Source organism: Barbatula barbatula (assembly GCF_947034865.1).
Source record: "Barbatula barbatula genome assembly, chromosome: 8".
Classification (NCBI taxonomy): Eukaryota; Metazoa; Chordata; class Actinopteri; order Cypriniformes; family Nemacheilidae; genus Barbatula; species Barbatula barbatula.
In genome coordinates, this window is record NC_136771.1 from 5221737 (window position 1) to 5241821 (window position 20085).

The following is a 20085-nucleotide window of genomic DNA, read 5'->3' on the forward strand; positions in this document are numbered from 1 at the left end:
CACCGTTGTACTAGTCTTACAGCTGATTTTTCACCATGTGGTAATGCAATGAAACCTTTTTTTCCAGGGATCCTTTGAGAAAACTAACTATGGTTTTATAATAGTAAAAGTGTGCCTTATTTTGAGTCATTGACAGATGTTATGGCACAGTTTGACTAAAAATAACGATTATGGTATTATGAGACATTAGAAGATTTGTTGGTACTCTGGTTCTACTAGTACTAAAACTATTTACTTTGAGTTTATTTACTAGACCGTATACGTGTGCCAAAGACTTAACAGGGTTTAACCAATCACAAGTGTATTTCTGCTCCTTTAAAGTAGTGACAATTTTATCTTTTACAACTAAACGTACACGATGCCTTCTGGGATACTTTTTAACAGCAATAAATGAGGCATGCAGTTCAATCTTTACTTTTTTCCTCACATCTTGCACTCTAAAATACAATATATATATATCATTTTTAAAACACAACTAAATTCAAACCACCAAAAAGTAAAGAACACAAAAAACTTGTTTTCACTGTTGAGGTTTACTTTTTGTGCAAGGTTCATTCACATTAAAACCAACTGCAAATGACTACATTATCAAAAAAAAATGCTCAGAGAGCATATATTGGGTATTATTAAGAATTATTCAATGCCTTTCTAAGTATATTCACGAAGCTCAAAACACAGATTTCTACTCTTCCTGACTTTCACACAATGAAATGAAGCAACTCCAGTTCCAATAACATAGTGAATGCTTTAATTGATCTAAAAGATTATAGAAAAAAGTTGTGAGATTTGAACGGACTAAATTTCAAGGGCCACGTGGCCTTCATTCACATACCCCTAAAATATGTTAAACTGAGAAGACCACGTGTAACAAACTCAGTATGGGAAGCCTCCTTATTATTAAACATCAGTCCCAAATTTCATGGACCAGGGTTGGTAACGAAAATGTCACACTTAATCTGTTCTGGGGTCAGTCGAGTTTTTTTAATATGCAGTAGCAATGGTGGGAAACCCATCCCAGCTCAGCAAACATCATTCGTTATGGACAAAACATACAAAAGCAATTCCCTAGCTTTCTAAATTGATGCATAACCTTCAAAAAAGGTCAAAATAAAAATGACACAGACATTTAAATATCCCCACATTCCTATTGAACTGGGCAAGGTAAAAACTAAACCTGGCAGGGCAATATTTTAGTCTTATTAACTTTGGGCTCCCTAAATGCCATCCTCACATCTTTTATCCCTTATCTCACACACGTACACGCACACGTCTGGTTTATTATCTCTGTGGGGACAGTCCATAGGCATAATGATTTGTATTCTGTACAAACTGTATATTTCATTCCCCAACCCCTACACGCAAAGATCATAGAAAACTTTTTTTGCATTTTTAGATTTTCAAAAAATATCGTTCTGTACGATTAATACGTTTTTTGCCGATTGGGACCTGAATTTTGGTCCCCATGACACACACACAAAGGGACAGCTCACACAAAATAAAAAATTGTGTCTTTATGTACTCCCCCTTGAGGTTTTCCAAATCTGTATACATCTCTTTGTTGAACAATGGTCGACAAAAGTGCCACAAAACTGTTTGTTTTCATACATTCTTCGAAATATCTTTTGTGTTCAACAGAACAAAGAAATATGTACAAATTTGCAACAAACTGAGGGTGAATTAAAACCGAATTTTCATTTTTGGAGGATCCGTTCCTTTAAGCAGATCTGTGAATGATATAGGTCACATAAACGCTTGACAGAGCAGCAATATATGTGAACTACACTTATGATAAATTATTTGTGAATGAACATAACCCGACTGAGCGAATTAAATAAGCACACGGGACTGTTTCGAGGTGAAGGGCTCTCGCAATAGAAGCTGCATCTTACTTGTCTCTTAAAGGGACCGTACAACCAAAAATAAAATCCGAGTCATCATTTATTCCCCATCATGCCATTCAAAACCTGTATGTGACTCTTTCTTCTGCAAAAAAATATTTTAAGAAATATCTCAGTAGTTGTGTGTCTATACAATGGAAGTCAAACGGGACCAATGTTTGATTATCCACGGCCTTCAATATATCCTCTTTTGTGTTCCGCAGAAGAAAGAAAGTCATACAGGTTTGGTATGATTTGGATGGACCACTGTTATAAAACAATAAGGAATCTTTAAAAAACAATGTACAACAGCAGACACAATTCGAGAAAGAATGACATTTGGAAGCCATTAAAGTGTTGATGGGTTTGTATTCGACAGATCATTATGTGCCCACAACAGGATTTACGGTGCCAGCCATGATACTTACATACATCCAAAGCAACATTTGAAGTTTGTTCAATGTTATTAGGAAACGAGTTGTCAAAAACCTTATGAAGTCCAGAAGAAACTTCTAGTTTTTATTTCAAACTCAAGTCAATAGTGTTAAACACTAAACATCCTTTTACAATCTTTGCTTTTATTTCCTCCTCGGTCATTCGGCTACGTTCACAATAGCGCGACTCTTTAGCCCTAGATTTTACAGCGGATGGATATCATGGTCAGTGAACTGTCGGCAAACAAAACCGTGGCCAACATTAAACCAGAGAGATGTTCCACGTGAAGGGAGTACGTACACCTAAAACATTTTCCACTTTATTCAATATACCTACTAACACAATGATGGCATGAAGGTTAAGACACCATTGTGAAAAAGGTTTCAAAAGGGGAAAAAAGGTGTAGATGACACATTAAAAGACATGGTATGTGACACAAACCCTGCTCAATCCATTTTAACATATTGCTGTACCAATGACCTTAGCAGCAAGAGATCCGTGAAAGATCTCCTTTCCTGTGAAATGAAACTCGGATTGAAATAAAAAAGAAAACATCAGTCTCTGAATGGTGTGGCTATGGCTGAAAAAGCATTTGTGAAATGGCTAGCGGGAGGAAGGTATTTTACGTGCAGAGATATGGCGTAGCAAATTATTAATAACAGAAAAGAAAGACGAGACTACGTAACTGCGTGTTCCACAGTGAAAGGGGCGGGGCTAAAGAGAAGGTGATCTATGTCACTCATAAATCTTTTCTTTCGACGTCCTTGGAGACGAGCGTGTCGCCATCAGCAACGGGCGAACGTTTCGTTTTCCCTCATAAATTTACAAATTAGTTCATAAAAACGATCAATTTGTTTACACATTAGTATATTAAGTTAGATCTATAGTTATATATCTATATCACCCCAATTCTGAAAGATTATTATTTTTTCAATTTGTTGTAAAAAGAGGGATAACTGCACACTGGGCATCTCGAAGCCTGAGGATGGACTGCAGGGTAAACGGTACATGGTGGCCACGCGGTGTCGTCGCTTTCAGTTTTCTTTCTTGGCCTCTATGTTGCCGTAGCTGGAGCCCGTTTTCTTGACTTCAGTTACCCCGATGAGCCGACGGACTGCTACAGAAGCTGTGGAGAGAAACAAAGTCAAAGACGAAAATTACGAGCAATAATGCATAAAATCAATGCAATGAACTCCCGGACAGAAAAAATTTTGGTGCTATTGAATGTGACTACAACGGATATTTGCAAAAGATGTAATCACTTATCTGACAACTGCAAATTAAGCAAAAACTATTTTTTTTATTTTGGTTTTTCCAAGTGCACTTTTCGTAGTGAAGTTTGCTACTTTTCATACGTTTTGATAAATTTCAAATCACTTTTCAAGTGATTTGACGGCGAAAAACTGAGGTGGCATTTAAATTGTGGGAGAGGCCTTTCACATAACAGCAATCATTTGATTGGACGATCATCTCTATAGTGCATGATGAGTCATCATCCTTGCCGACTGATTTATACACATGACAATATGTATAAATAAGGGATTTTACATGTAAAAGAAATACTTTTGCATGTGTAAACCCATAATAAAAAGAATCCTTCTAGGAGGATTGAATGCATTCCCTTGGATACAAACCCACAATCTTCACACTGCTAAAATCACGTGATAACAAAACGTACCGACAATGAGGAAAATCATGAAGCCGATGATGAGGAGGGGTGAGCCGCTGACAAAGACGTCCCAGGCGAAGTTAATAAGTGGAGAAAGCAGAAGCGTCGCCCAGAATAGAAAGTTCAGCACTGTCCAAACTCGACGTTTGGATTTAATGGTGGGTCCCGGGTAACATCCCTCCTTTTCATAATTTTCTTGTAATTTATCCTTTAAAATACAGATGTGGAATTAATTATAGCTCACATGAATCTCCAAGTTAACATTTTTATAAAGTGTTTCACACCTTCTCTTGGTAGAGCTTGTGTAACCATTCAGCACACTCCTTTTCATCATCTGGAATCTCCTCCACGGGAAAGCGTCTGCGGATGTAAGTGGATGGGTGTCAACGCAGAACACTACACATACACACCACTAGAGGGCTCTATACTCTAACTATATACAGTAGACCACCTAACTAGGGCTTAACTAAATTCAGATCCTCTTAGTTACAGCTCTAATCCTTACAAATCACAAGAAATATTCAAAATCTGGGTTGGTGTTACGACTCACCACCATCGGATACCTATGCTCATACAGTACGCATTTAACAAATACCGTGAACCTTTACTGAGGTCAACTCAAATCGCGACTCACCTGACGCTCAAGTCTGCTTTATATTTCTTTCCATTGAGAATGCCCAGCAGGGTCGGGTTCTGTTTGTCCTTGAAGTTCAGTGTAACATCATACACGGCTTTCACTGTTAAAACACAAAAGGCATTGGTTCATGGGAACAAATATGCCGTGGCACACAGAGTTTGCATTAGATGGCAATACTACAGTACATATTTATGTACAGTACCCCCCACCAAAAATATGAATAAGCAAATGTTCGAGCTACTAAAACTCTATATTGTACTTATGTTTCTTAAATTATTATTTAAAACCTGTGCATGTTGTTATTAGGCACTAAAAGAGGGTAAAAAAAGCAGGATGGTGAAGGACAGTGACGTCCTTTTAAAGCTCCATTAATGACCGTAACGCAAATGTACCGCCGAACATATTTGGGGTAAAATGTCCCATTTGGAAATACGTCTTTATTTAAATAATCCGTGCACATTCTTTGTCATGTGACCGTACATCTTTTTAGAAAAGGCTCTTTATATACAGCTGCCTGCAACTGAAAGAGACAAGAGAAAAGATTTAGGATGACTAACTGGTTTGCATGAGGTGCATTTTTCAGATTTTGGTGTGAAAATTCCAGATTACCATGCCAACAGATGCTGTACCATTTCTTCCCATTTCAGTTACAAGCAGACATTTTGAAATGTCAAGGGTTTAGTTTTCAACAAACAAACAAACAAACAAACATAGTTTTCAAAAACAGTACAGATTACAGCTTGTAAGGGAGAGAAAGGTAATACAATAAAAAACATATCAAACTGGAGTGTATGGCAAATTCTACATTAACTTGCATACCAAAATAACACATTTTCAAGTGTCCTCAAATGGTTTTTGGCTCATTTAAACATGCAATGAGTCTCTCCTCACAGCTCTATTTCTAGGTGATAGACAGAAACATCTCAGAGATGCTTAATGTGTTGGGCATTTCTTATGTGATAAAAAAAGTGAAAACGTGCGACTTTCAGAAAATATGTTATTCTGCAGATGACTGCACCTCGCAGATCAAATACCGGTCTAGATTGTGTTTCCAGAAACCTTCGTACCGCTACATCGTTCTTAAGAATATTTAGCTGACACACTTAAAGTATAATTTAAGAATGATGTACTGTTAAGGTTTCGCAGGGAAACGCAGCCCTGTTTGTTTATCGGTCTGGGTAGAGGTTATTAATATAACTATTTACATTTTAATTGATTTAACTAAAAATGATTTTATTTTAATATTGTATTGTATAATAAACAATTTGTTGCATGTTCATTTATTTAAATAAACAATTTGTTGAATGGGTCATGTAATTTGTCGCATTTAAGTTTAGCCAAGTAACGGGTCTTCTACTGCTAACCCAAAATAATACTAGCTAGACACACTTTGACTTGCCAGCTAATGTTATTTACTTATGTCTTTTGCTGGTTTTCAGAAATAACCTGCCGGGACTCATTTTTTGCGTATGTGTATCAGAAATTAAGCTTGGGCCACAAAAGCGTGCATGCATTGAAACAGTCGATACAAGAACATTATAGTCAGACATTAGAAGCTGGTCAGGATAAAGATTGTGTGACAAATGAAACCCTACAAATTTGTATACTTTTCTAATATTTACGTTAATACTTTTTAGGTTAATATTCACACAGGAATACCTAAAGATCCTAATAATTCTAGTTTGAAGGGTTAGTATTTAATCTACCGCGTTTATTTATAAGAGCAGTAATTTATGTGTGTTCACGTGTACCGCAATGCCTCTTTCAGCCACATCCCTGGGAAACATTGCTTTAAGTAAACATACAGGGGATCATTGTTTATTTCAGCATGTAACTGTAGACGGTGTCTGTATTTGTCTAACCTGTTCCCTTCAGGCAATGCAGTGTCGTTGTGAATCCTTTGGTGCGGGGCAGCAGGTGATATTTCAGTTTGGGGAGGCCTTTCGCCTCGGCCACCTGCATGCTTATCTGATGTTTCTTTTCTGTAAACCGGGTTCCTTCGCAGTACAACAGGAACTGCAGAGCACACAAACACGCGCTTGTCACTCCGATCAGTGTTAAAGAGAGTAATCTCCTCACTTTGTAATCTCGTTGCCAACGGAAAGTTATAATCGGACCACGTCACGCGTGACCTCACTGCTGCTGTTGGGTTTCTGCCTCACGATACTAACCGATATCCACAAAAAACTTACCCACATGTATTCTGGGTAATCTTTGAGACGGTTTAGCCCACTGAAGACGGTGTCCCTGTCCTCCTCCCACCTCCTCTTACAGAAGACGATTTCCAGGAAGTACCACGTCCAGCCAATCAGAGGCACTTTCAGCAGTTCATGTTTAGCCAGAACCTTAGAGCTCTGGATGAGGAGAGAGAAAGAGAAAAACGCAAATGAGGAACGCAGGGACAAAATGACAAATCCAAAACGACAAATTTGTCACTCATAACTCACCCCCAGCACGCCGTATCTCTCACATATGGTCCATCCACACAAGAAGTCGATCTCAAAGTTGTGGTTTAGGATGATGATCACATGCTCCTTACCGAACTTATCAACCGTGGCCTGATCGGTGTACAGCGTACACTCGGTGCCAGACCACCACTCCAGCAACATCACCAACTCTGTGTGTTTCGGAAAGAGAAAATTGGCATTGAGGTCACGGGTTCAAATCCCAGAAAACACACATACTGATAAACCGTATAACATGAATGAATTGAAGTAGCTTTGGGTTAAAGTGTCGGTCAAACTGCAACTATACGAATATTTTATAAAGACGCATTACTTTCAAAACATTGCTTATTATAAATATGATGATAATATGCGAATGTTCCACGTGTTTAAACAACTTACGGCTCCATAGCGAGTAGGAGAGTCTGGTGTTGATCTTGCGGTAAAGTTGTTTGTTGAAGGGCCACAGCACGCAGGTGCACAGCTGTGTGAAGTTAATGATGAGGCCGCTCACCACAAACACAAATCCGATCAAGAGCTGCAGGATGAACAGGCTCTTTATCCACGCTAACACACCCATGTTTGAGAACCTGTACTACACACTCACTCACACACTCCCACACACACCCTCACTGCTGAAACAGAAGACACACGGTGGATCCCGCATTAAATTCAAATACTGTGATGTTGATTAAATGAAACTTCACAAAAAGTCACTTTTGACCAATCAAATAGGACTGCTGTAGGGCAGCAACTGAAGGACTTTAATACTTTGAAACGTAAACATAAGTTTAAGATCAATGCAAATAGAGTGACTGGCAAGTGAATGTTAGTGCATGTGGAAAATGATCAACGATCAGAAAGAATGTATATCGTGTGTTGGTTATATGATTGTTAGCTTTCAAATATAAATCAATATTTTTTATTTATATATTTTATTACAATCCTATATATATATAAAGCATTACTGTATCATGCATGCATGCCGACTGCATAAAAGGTTTTTTGATGATTTTGATGATAAGAAATATAAATATTTATGAATCTAAATGTATCCATGCAAATATTTCCTAAATATATACATCTATATGCACGTGTATGACTTCATAAATACAAAAAAACTATGCACGGTACACAGACATATATTATGTAAACACAAACTTTTACTCTGGAAGCGATTGATCGTGAATAATCATTTAACAGCCTTAGACATTCTTTATACTAAAAGATAGAAATTCCCTAATGCCGTGTTCACACCAAATGCGAATTAAGCGATGAGTCAATAAACAAAACGCAAAAAAGATGTGAAGTTGAAAAATAAAGAGCGAGGAACGGGATTGTTCGCGTTCTGTTTATACATGGTATTAAGATGTGGTTTGGTCGATCGTTCTATCAAATGGACTTAATAAGTGCACGCAATTTACAAATGAACGCGACCAGGGCAGATAAACATAGCGATTATGACAGCCATGGGACACGCTGAAAACTGTAAGTCTGTGTTTGAAATCGGAAATGATGAGAAAACTTTCTGCTGGCATGGTATGTTTTACGTCATTAAACCAAAATTTTAAGTCTTCGGCCAAAGTTAAAATCCTGACTTGTTGTTTCCTCTCGTTTACGCATTATGTCCGTTGACGGTCTTTTGTGGCTGTTTAAACGCATCCGACCACAAGAGCGTGCGTCTACTTTCCTGTCAGGCTTTCTAGTGTTCTATAAAATTGAAAAAGACTAAAACATAAATATAACTAAAAACGCAGTTATGAGCACCAGGCTGTGTATTTGTTTTCCAATTAAATATGACCATTTGACTTACAGCAGTGTCGGCCAACAAACAAACAAAACGCATGCCTATTGCAGTTTGAGAAGGTGCTTAAAAGTTGAGCAATGCATTATTACTATGATTACTACTATGCTATCTTGTACCCTGCAATAAACACTTATGCAATCTTTCTCTATCAAGGGCACTGATTTTTTAGAGACATGTCTTCAATAAATGTTCAATTTAAGCAATATTCTATATCACTTCTTATTACTTAACTGTTTGGTTTTATATAATGAATGTGGAAAAAAGAAAATCGTCCAAACACACCGGCCGGCCTGATTTCTAAATATTGGCCAGAGAATCGCTAGTGTAAACACAGCATAACTTTCTTTAAATGTACCAAAAAATGTTGTTTCAGAAATGCTGTTGCAGTAAATATCACACTTAGCCGCAGGTTTGAATATCGCTGCAGAATTATACAGCAGCTTGTTTGATATCGCTCGTGTTGTACGAGTATTTGCATGAATGGACGACCTCAGAAATCTCTTACAAACCAATGCCGTTGCATGTTGTTAAATTAGTTTGACTGTGAAATATCATGTATATCATTCATCCACGTTTAACTCACCACAGTGGGTTCTTCTCTATAACCCTCTTTTACACGGCCCCTCACTTAGCACCACCGACCTGAAACAAAGAAGAACATTTCAAATCATTAAAGGGACACTCCATTAAAGAGCAACTCCTACTACAGCCCAATTCTGCATCTTATCCACACAAGTTTAGATCTCCTGCACCACATCCAGAGATACAAAAAACAAACAAACGGTAAAGTAGGTTATAGTTCGTGACCACAGATCCTTCAGGCGAAACAAATTCCCCTCGCGCGCATCATACAGTAGTGCTCTACAAAGTCGCACACCCTCTCACCCAGTTGGAGAAACTCCAGTTACCTCCTCCAATTACACTCTGACATGCGTTTGTGCAACTTCTTCCCCCTGCAGCTTTGACTTCAGGCCTTCAAAACCTTCAACCTAATAAACAAAAACATTTTTGTTTTCGACAAATGTGTGAACAAATAATCATTTGGCGCTTAACAAGATAAAACCCATCCAAAAGTGAAACCCAGCTCTGTACAGTAAAGCGGTTTCTCTGACCCTAGATCCGATACGCAAGATGAAGTTGCCAAACTACTTGCAGCTGCCCATGTCATAACCTTCAGATGACCGGTCTCTTAGTCTGTGTCTGCTGTAGTATTACATCTCGGCTTCAGACCAACAGCTAGCGGTATATATAATGTGCAAACTGTTGTGTCACATACGTTTGTTTGGCTGGCCAATATTTTCAACCTCTTATCTTTTAACAGTAACACCACGTCTACACCAGATGCGGTGCGAAAATTCCAATAGTACAAGCCGTGTGTCGTCCAAGACATGGTGTACGGGTCTAGAACCACCTCAAATCATCATGATAGATGATCAAATCTAGTTATTACCATATTTAAATGCTCTACTTTAAATTGACAATGTAGCATAACTGTAAAGCTGAATATGTGCCGTCATTTCCGTCAAACCACGTTTCATGACTAAAGACCAAAGTTTAATCCTGCATAACTCTAGTTTTCGATTAACAAAACCTCATATCACCCACGACAAACAAAACCAAGAACACTAACCTCGGATGAGTTTCCACTCTTGTAAGGACACGGTCGCGTGTAAAATATTGGGAAAGAAAGAGACACAAAAAGATAGAGAGAAAGAAAGGGTGGGAAAGGAACGAGATGAACTCTGTCCCAACCAATGCAAGAACGAAAATAAACTTTGAAATCGTACCAAACTAAAGCACGTGTGGTTGGATAGAGACACTCCAGACAGAAATGGGTTGAAAGAAGAGCAATACTCAAGATGAAGTAAGAGGCAGAAAGCACAAAATGCAGAAATGGGACATAACTGTGTGTGCGTGTGTGTATTTGGAGGGTGTATACTTAATATCACCTGATCAAGGTATGACAAGAAACAGACGCAGATGTGAACTAATACACCAATACAAAGTCTTCCCAACCACTGCCAACTGAGACCATTAGGTCTCCAGACATGATCGTGCTCTTGATCAGCTCTGAACACTGGGTAGGACAAGGGTTACGTCCTTATCTCAGTAAAACCCCTTAATTCATTTCTCTTTGTTTCTTAACTTTAACTTCTTTCATTTCTTCCATGAAAGTAATTTATTAACAATTCATTAAAGTGAATAGCGACTGGTTGCAGCAAATGGGGTGTCACAATATACCGCAATAAAAAAAACATGATTATCCATATTATGTTAATTCACACATACTAGGGATGAAACATCAAAATCTCACTGTCAGATAATACCTCCGTATAAAGACCACGGTGCAATGTTTATTGCGATATTTCGAATGACAAATGATGACTTGAAAACTTGACATAACCATCCTCTTTTCTTTAACTCATTCCTCTAAGCAACAGTTATGTTTAGAGGATATAGCGTGAGATTAAATGAGTTGGAAATTATTTTTGTTAAATAAATTAATTGCACCAGATGGACCTTGCCAAAGGCTACATCTATAATTTTATTTTACATTCTCTATGCCCGCAAGACCTACAGTTTCATACAGCCATTTGAGCGCAAGAATATCGAGACAAACTTGCAATTGCGATAACACGATATCGATAATATTGTTACATCCCTAACGCATACCGTTAACTATTCAGCGCTATTCATTTAAAAATTTAGTCACAACGACACGCAAAACACTAGGGCTGTAGTCAACCAAAGAAATGCTTAGTCGACCAAAGTCCTGTCCTGCGCAGCGATCAGTCGACTAAAAAAAAAAAAAAAAAAAAAAAAAAAAAAGACGCGATGTTTTGCATTTTGATTGAACATTTATTAAACAATCGTCATAGAACATTTATAAAACAACAACGAAAAGACATCAATAATACATACAACTATAATAATAATACAATTCTTTGAAAATTAAGTGATTTTTTTTAAATAGCCGAAATTAAAGTATTTAAAGTTGGGGATGAAACATAGGCTAAAAAAAATAGGCAACTGGTCGACCAATGAGAATGTCAGTCGACCAAGACGGCATCGACCGATTAGTCGACTAAACGACTAAAGTTGACAGCCCTACAAAACACTCTTGCCCTTCATTTTTAAAGATATCACGATGGTATCATTGCCATTAAGACTTTGGCCATGATAAACGTGTAGCAAAAACACTATAATCCCCAATTCCAAAACTATAAGAATTATAAAAGTGGATCATTCAATTTATTTCAAGTCAAGTGTAGTCATGAGTTTGTTGTGACTATGTAAAATCCCAAGGTCATGGGTTCGATCCCAGAGGATTGCACATACTTAGATACAATGAATAGTATAATGCATTGTAAGTCTCTTTGGATAAAAGCGTCTGCCAAATGTAAATTGTATAAACTGTATGAAGACAACTACAGGCTAACTAACACAACAACATTGTTTATTCAAAGCGCACATGTTCCTTATTTTAGTTGCTTGATCCCATTAAATTCGAAAACATTTTGATTGGCTGTCAATGTTTTATCGAAAATCTGAAATGATTTTCAAATTTCTATCATTACAGTTATCGTCCTTGGCCTCTGAATCAATACAGAATACAGCAAAGTGGACCATTTTATAAATTAGAACTTCTTTCTCATTCGGCGTTAGTAACATGACAACTACATAGGGTCAGAATAGATAGATGGGATTAGAGAAGGAGGGATAAACCGGTTTATGTGGAAACAGCTGTGTGGCCTGCATCCCGAGCCATCCTGGAGCTTTCTTCAAATACAGGACAAAACAGACATTTTACCTCTTTGAAGACCTAAAACCTTACAGAACTTAAAAGAAAACTCAAAACAATGGACCCTTAAGTAAAACAGACTCACACTTCGGCTCTATATTGTTAATAAGCACAGCCTTCAGTCAAAAGGTTAATGTTTCGGATCAAAGTACTCTGAATAGCTTTCACGACCTTGACAAAGCATATCTACTCACAAAAGACAAAGTGACATTATGTGACCCCATTACAGGTGACCAGTGTCATCCACTAAACTACACGGGGAGCGAGAAACTACAGGCTAACAGACATAGGAAAAGTTCTTAAGTGAGAGAAACTTTAATCCAATACGTCCAATCCTATAACCCCTTATAAAGCAGCAAGTGGTCAGATCAGTCCACAAAACCATTAGAACCATTAGCTGGACTCACCAATAGGCGTAGTAGGCCACCGCCATGACCACTAACGCTCCACAGAGCCCTGTGAAGATCATCACAGCCCCCTGGTTCAGCATCTTTGCTCCTGGCAGTCGTCCTTGAAAGCTATTACAAAACTTCCTTTCAAAGACAGTCGAGCGACTTCCGTTTCAACAAGGACTTTTGTTTCAACAAGGTTGGAGACAAACAAACGCACTGCGATAAATGCTCTTGAGCTTAGTCCAGAAATCCTTTTGAAGCGTTGAATGAGGTTCCTGAATATTTTCAAGATGAAGAACTAGGTTGCTACAACCCCATGCTAATGCTAATCCTGTCGTCACATAACGCTGCTGATCCAAGCACGAGCAAAACTAGACCGCAGGAGCTGAAACCAAAGTGCTAAAACTTCAAGACGTTGTATTGGCTGCACAAACAGTTCCAGTTGGCAACACTTATGTAGACGCTACAGTCTCGCACCATGAAGTTGACATACTACTAGCCCTCAGATAAGCCAGCAAGAGACGTTCTCAGCATCCCGTGTTCCCCACCTCTTCAGTAATCTCATCTGAATTAGATTACTGATAAGCATCACCCTGGATAAGTCACAATGCATTTACATCAACCTCAAGCAAGACTGGGACAGACAGAAGTGAGCTTATTAACAAAGGACGACAGTGACCTGCTCTAGCCAATAGGGGGAGTCTTGTTGGTCAAGCCAACAGTTGGGCAGGTACGAGTAGTCTTTGTGGGTGTTTCGACACACCAGGTAACATCTCTGTGTATCCAAGATCGACTAGACCCTGGGTCCAGTTCTCATGAGGTGAAGAAGATAATCGGGCACATTGTGGTTGGGAGCCTTGACTGCACAATTTCATTAGCGGCTGAAAAACACAATGTGCCACAGGGGTTCACGCAACAAAATGGCTTTAGACCGCTTTTATTTATCGAGCTTCCATCCTTGCTCGTGTTCACTTATTTCCTCTGTCTGCTTTCATTTCGATATCAGTCCAGAATAAGCATGTTGTTTGAATTTATAAATATTGTGTTACACTGAGTGACAATACTTCAACCAAATATTGACCTTTTACTCTCCAAGAATTGTGTATAAATCACTTTTGTAAATTTCTTCATAACATCTTTGACCCACTGCACAGACGACCCTCGTGTATATGCATGAAACATGGATTCCACAGTTCTTTACATTTCAGAAAGGTCTTCACATGTTATGAACAATGAACAATGAAAAAAAGGGACTCTTTCTTTGGCCAAGGCCAGCCCAATAGGCCATATGACTGACAAGTAAAGCAACGAATCACGTTTCGTCTTGAGCCGCGTTAATGTTTAGAGGCGTGGAAATGTCCCTGCAGTAACAGACCGGTGTAAATTCACAAACGTGTCAAAAGTTAACAGCAACATAATGACTACGATTTCTTTTTTTCTGAACCTTGCATACTCTTAAGAGGTAAGCGTTTAGTGGTGATCTGATGAAAACTTTGAACATGTGTCTCCAACGGATCGTGAGGCTGAGACTAGGTCCTAGTTAATATCAGTGCTCATCGGCCCATGCGTTTACATTACATTTACATTTAGCAGACGCTTTTATCCAAAGCGACTTACACATGAGATAAACAAGTGGAACGCAATTGGAACGACATAAGGACAACAAGTTCAATAAAACTGGTCTCATATAGCCATGCAAAGGGAACCTTTATGATGCGATGATATACAAAGACCAGAAAGGTAAAACAGTTGTGCAATGAACCCTTGAATAATAAATAAAGGCCTTGCTTATCCAGGATCCCACTGCATTAATGTTTGTAAAAATGCACTGTAAGAAAGGAAGCATGACCTAGGGTCAAAGTTATCTTTAAAGCCCAATGTCCTCTGCAGAAGGGTGTATCCTGTTTAGAGGGCATATGAGGCAAAGTCTCGAAAACAGATAAGATTTATAGCATAATCATTCATTTTATGAGACATATTTGCTCAAAGGAGTTTACTGTACTGTAACTGAGGTCAACATGACTTATCCGTCTCTTAAATATCGAATCATTTCTTTTAATTCCTCAAATAATTTGACAAATTACAATTCAAATCCAATACACATCAAAATGATAAATCATGCAAACATTGATGACGCAAAAAATAAAAGATGTCAGTGCGTTGCTATTAGGGCCTGCAATATTTTACATTTTTTAAATTGCTATTATCATTGAACAAAAGTGTAACATTTTGATATTTATCACTTTACAACTTTTGAATCGACTGACAGCGACAGATGTGGCTCCTAATGTCTGCCCCAAAATATAATTTCCTACACATCTCAAATCCTTTAAACGCAGCCCTAGATTACCCATAAAAAAAAGAAATCACGTGGCTCACGAATCAAAGCCATTATGATGCAGGTCATAAAGCTCTTCAAAAAGAGAGAAACAAAAGAGGACGACCATTTCCTGTCCGAAAGGAAACAAAAATGTGAAGCGGATCAGACGTCAACATCTGACCCACGTTGTCATCATGCAAAATAAAAGTTGCCCAACAACATCATGACCACACAGATACGGCTGCCGTTATCTACCTGAGGTACAGAGTGATAGATCAGATTAAAGGTGAAGCTGGAAAGAAACAAATAGCATAAGGTAAATCACCTTTATGAAAACACGTGCTATTCGTTTTTTGTTTAAAAAACTAACTACATATCTTTGATATGGTCAAAGAACATGTTCAATTTAATCTCAATAAAAATAAATGCATTGTTTTTGTAAACACTAACATAGGATCCATACAGCCCCTTTAACATCTCACAAGGGTTCAACGGCTTGAAAAAAAAGATGACCTTTATGAAAACACGTGCTATCCATCATTTTTTTTGTTTAAAAAACTAACTACATATCTTTGATATGGTCTAAAAACATGTTTGATTAAATATCCATCAAAATAAATGCATTGTTTTTGTAAACACTAACATAGGATCCATACAGCCCCTTTAACATCCCTAAAGTGATTAAAAGGCTTGAAAAAAAGATGACCTTTATGAAAACACGTGCTATCCATCTTTTTTCGTTTACAAAACAAACTACAAATCTTTGAAATGGTCAAAGAACACGTTTGATTAAATCTCCATCAAAATAAATGCATTGTTTTTGTAAACACTAACATAGGATCCATACAGCCCCTTTAACATCCATTAAATGGCTTGAAAAAAAGATGACTAGCTTGTAAGACTAGTTCTAAGCACTTTAATTCAACTGTACTCAAAGCTGGTCAAAACGAACATCGAAATTCAGTCACCTACTGTGTCAATTTATTTGGTTGCGTTTCAACCACTGCTGCAACGCATTGAAGGGAGAGATCCAGCCACGCAGCCACAACCCACAGACGAACGCATTAGTGTTGCTAAACACTTACGATGCTTTGCCTTAAATGAGATTACAAAACATGTCAAGCAAGTAGGGTGTTGACGGCATGACAAACAGCCGTGGACAATTTATAATGTAGGAAAGTGAACCAATAGATGCGCGAAACCGGCCAAGAGTCTCGCGAGAAATGATTCATTTCAATGACACGTGCTTAAAACACGCTTTCTTATTTTACAGGCTGTAATTATATTAATAACTGAATCCGTTTGACATGAATTACAGACGTAATTATGTTATTACAAATGCGTCATAACTACCAAAAATGCGATCCGTCTTAACTCTAGCGCGTTAAATGCCGAGAGTCGCTCAGCGTAGCAAACGCGCAGCGAAGATCCGTCTGAACTTTAGTAACCCCAGTAATCGCACGATAATGACGTGTACGCAGGTCGTGCGTGACACACGGCAACCGATTCATAAACAACCCGTGTCTCCACTATAAATCTACCCGATGCGAATCATCATTCAGCGATCTAATGCAGATAAACGCGTGATACGACGAGCGCTCCCTCAGTAGACAAACACTGGTTACTACTAGTAGCACGCTAAACTACGACAGTGAAGTGTTTTAAACATGTCGTTCCCATAAAGCGGCCACTGCAGCACAAGCGCTTGCACGCGAGCGCGCACGCGTCTGACGCCAAAATGCGTCGAGATACGGACGCAAAAGCAAGAAAATACAGCAACGTGCGCACGCCTGACTGTCAATGTCAACAACGCCGGTGTCAGCGCGCTTATTAACCGGGTCCGACGTAAAGTCATCGCTCATTTACGATACCTGTTTTAATGTCATCGGTGGAGGATCCGTGCGCTTCGGTTGAACGCGATGACACTGGAGCGGTCTCAGATAACGCGACCGGAGACGGACGTCGGATCGCTCAGATGATCGCTACTCTTTGTTACCGCAGGTCGCCATCCACACATGCACAACACGCAGACATCACACGCAGCCATGGACTTCCTGTCCGATCGCGTCCTCTCTACGACTGGAAACATTGGCGCTTTGTGGTTCCTCCTCTGCTGTAAGACCCGGACCTGATCAATAATTCAGTCTTGATCTGAAGTTGATATTTTAATTATTAAACATTTTGATTAGGAAATTAAATATTTGATCTTTATAATGTTCTAAATGGTTCCTGTGTGGCATGTCATGACACTAAAGTACTGACTTGTCAAAAATGTTATAGTTTTAAAATCAACATTTAATTGTTTCATCTCTTTTTGACTTCATATTGTAATGTTTCACAATAATCACAAGGGTTAGGGTGAGCACCATCCACACACAAACATACAACGTGCTTAATATAATAGATTGTTTTCTTTATTGCATTATAACATACATACATTATAAATGATTTGTACACTACAATCTTTATTGTTTGTTACACATTATAAAATATTCCCAATATGAAACCAAAACACTGAAAACTTTACGAAACATAAATTTTTCATCATCTTTTCTGACCCCATTCACGAAGGAAACCATTAGCAAATGAAAGTTTTTTTTTTTATATTACCAACCATGTGAACGAGGGGGGAACTCAAATGAATTGCGGAGCGTTAACGTGTCACTAGAACAGACGTATTTACAGAGGAATAGAACGTTGCATCTAATTGTTGCCATGGCAACATGTCACTCTGCCCATTATGATGTCATTGAAATTCACATTTGGGGCTATCTGCCCTTCCGTGAGGAGGACGGGTGTGACCTCGTGTACTCTCGACAGAATCTTCTATAAAGAGAATAGAGTACATTACAGCAAGCACAGTGATGTGAACTCTCATTTTATTCAAGATTGATGATTTCACATGAGAGACAAAGACAAAAGTAATCATGTCAGATTGAATACATTTCTAGTCATAGTTTTTTGTTTTACTCGTATTAAAACGATCAAACACCGTTCTTGTATCTCAATCTGTGCTACATAAAACAAGAACAAACTTAAACGGTTTAAGAATCGGAGCCAAGTCACAACTAGTATGAATATTTGTTTCTGAGCACTACTAAGACTGATATTCCATCTAAATGTGCTTTGTAAATATAGTAAGGCAGGATCGTTTCCAAGCCTTGCAATGGAAGGCAGCTAAAACTTTGAATATCAACTCAAGGAGCTACCAGGAATGAAGTTATAGAGGATCTAAAATACTAAACGTCTACATGGCGGTTTGTTCTTGGGGGAAGTTATAGAAGGTGGGTGGGTTTTTGCCCCCTGACGATATAAGCTCCCATCCACTAGACGGAGCTCATCATCATTTGGTCATCGTTGATCCACAGTCTTACAACAGACAACACATAATTTTCACAGACCAATATACATTTTACATACATTATGTATACAGAACAAACATAAATGTTGTAGGTCACCCCAAAATTTCTTACTTCCCTCAGGGAATGCACTAGACATCACTGTGATAACAGTCAAAATATTTGGCTGCCCACTACGAGAGCGAGATGCATCTTTGAATTCTGCTTTAAAGCAACGCTTATCTTACTAAGACAGTGATGTCATAATCAACTGTGTACCAGCTCATTGTCCACGTTCACAAAGACTAACTCTTGGCTTTCCTTATTTTATATACCCACTGCACCCTCATATTCCTTTAAATAACACAAATACTCTCACTCACTATAGAACTGTCCTTTGTAGTTCACACATATACTGCGCACACACACCAACAATGTACAATACATGTAAGAAGTTAGATAACAGCTCAAAAACTAATGAAAAACAGAAGCATGTGCCCCTCGGAGCAATGCCGACCCCTGATTAGTCCTGCACATGGCCATTTTTTTATTTTTTGCTGAAGAAAGAAAATGAAGGTCTTGTGGTTAGATTACTTCCAAGAGAGTGAATCTGAACGTGAATCCAAAAAAACTTAATGTGGGCCAGAAGAATGAGTAAAATTTGAATGTGAATCAGAATGAGTGAAATTGAATATGTTTCAGAATGAGTGAATGTGAATCAGAACGAGTGAACCTGCATGTGAATCACACTGAGTGAATCTGAATGTGAATCAAAATAAGTGAATCTTGATCATGATGAATAAACCTGAATCTTAACGAATGTGGTTCAGAACAAGTAAACCTAAATTTGAATCAAAATAAGTGAGTTTTAATGAAAAGAATGAACCCTAATGTAAATCTGAACGAGCGAACCTGTGTGCGAATAAGAATGTGAATCGCATGAGGGAATCTGAATGTGGTTCAGAATGAGTAAAACCAAATGTGAATCAAAATAAGTCAATCTTAATCAGTATGAATAAAAACTGTATGTGGTTCAGAATGATTGAATCTAAATGTGAATCAGAACAAGTAAACCTAAATTTGAATCAAAATAAGGGAGTTTTAATGAAAAGAATGAACCCGAATGTAAATCTGAACGAGTGAACCTGCGTGCGAATAATAATGTGAATCACATGAGGGAACCTGAATGTGGTTCCTAATGAGTAAATACAAATGTGAATCAAAATAAGTGACTCTTAATCATAATGAATAAAAACTGTATGTGGTTCAGAATGAGTGAATCTAAATGTGAATCAGAACGAGTGAACCTGAGTGTGAATCAAAATAAGTGAATCTTGATCATGATGAATAAACCTGAATCTTAA

At 38.2% G+C, this 20085-nt stretch overlaps 1 protein-coding gene across 14 annotated transcripts; it reads right to left on the reverse strand.

Annotated features, from left to right (window-relative positions):
* Positions 1-514: 514 nt before the first annotated feature.
* On the reverse strand, positions 515-17495 carry agpat3 (1-acylglycerol-3-phosphate O-acyltransferase 3). 14 transcript variants are annotated; one of them, XM_079462798.1, is made up of 11 exons: positions 16737-17206; positions 16356-16478; positions 9453-9511; positions 7465-7694; positions 7066-7235; positions 6811-6972; positions 6481-6634; positions 4616-4718; positions 4266-4341; positions 3991-4189; positions 515-3438 (listed from the first exon to the last, which is right to left on the reverse strand). In XM_079462798.1, exons 4-11 carry the CDS (start codon positions 7640-7642, stop codon positions 3347-3349), a joined length of 1134 nt encoding a protein of 377 aa, XP_079318924.1. In that variant the 5' UTR covers positions 7643-7694; positions 9453-9511; positions 16356-16478; positions 16737-17206; the 3' UTR covers positions 515-3346. The 14 variants fall into 14 exon arrangements, with proteins under 14 accessions (XP_079318924.1, XP_079318928.1, XP_079318935.1 ...); XM_079462802.1 differs by having other exon boundaries at positions 7465-7697; positions 16737-17112; XM_079462809.1 differs by lacking the exons at positions 16356-16478; positions 16737-17206 and adding an exon at positions 17255-17495.
* Positions 17496-20085: the final 2590 nt, after the last annotated feature.

Bases quoted from the DNA above. Each gene is read 5' to 3' on its own strand.
- agpat3 (XM_079462809.1), bottom strand. From the start codon at position 7,642: ATGGGTGTGTTAGCGTGGATAAAGAGCCTGTTCATCCTGCAGCTCTTG. The intron at 6,973-7,065 runs GTGAGTTATGAG...CTCCTCATCCAG, and splicing joins AGAGATACGGCGTGCTGGGG to AGCTCTAAGGTTCTGGCTAA. The intron at 4,190-4,265 runs GTGTGAAACACT...TGTATTTTAAAG, and splicing joins ACAAGCTCTACCAAGAGAAG to GATAAATTACAAGAAAATTA.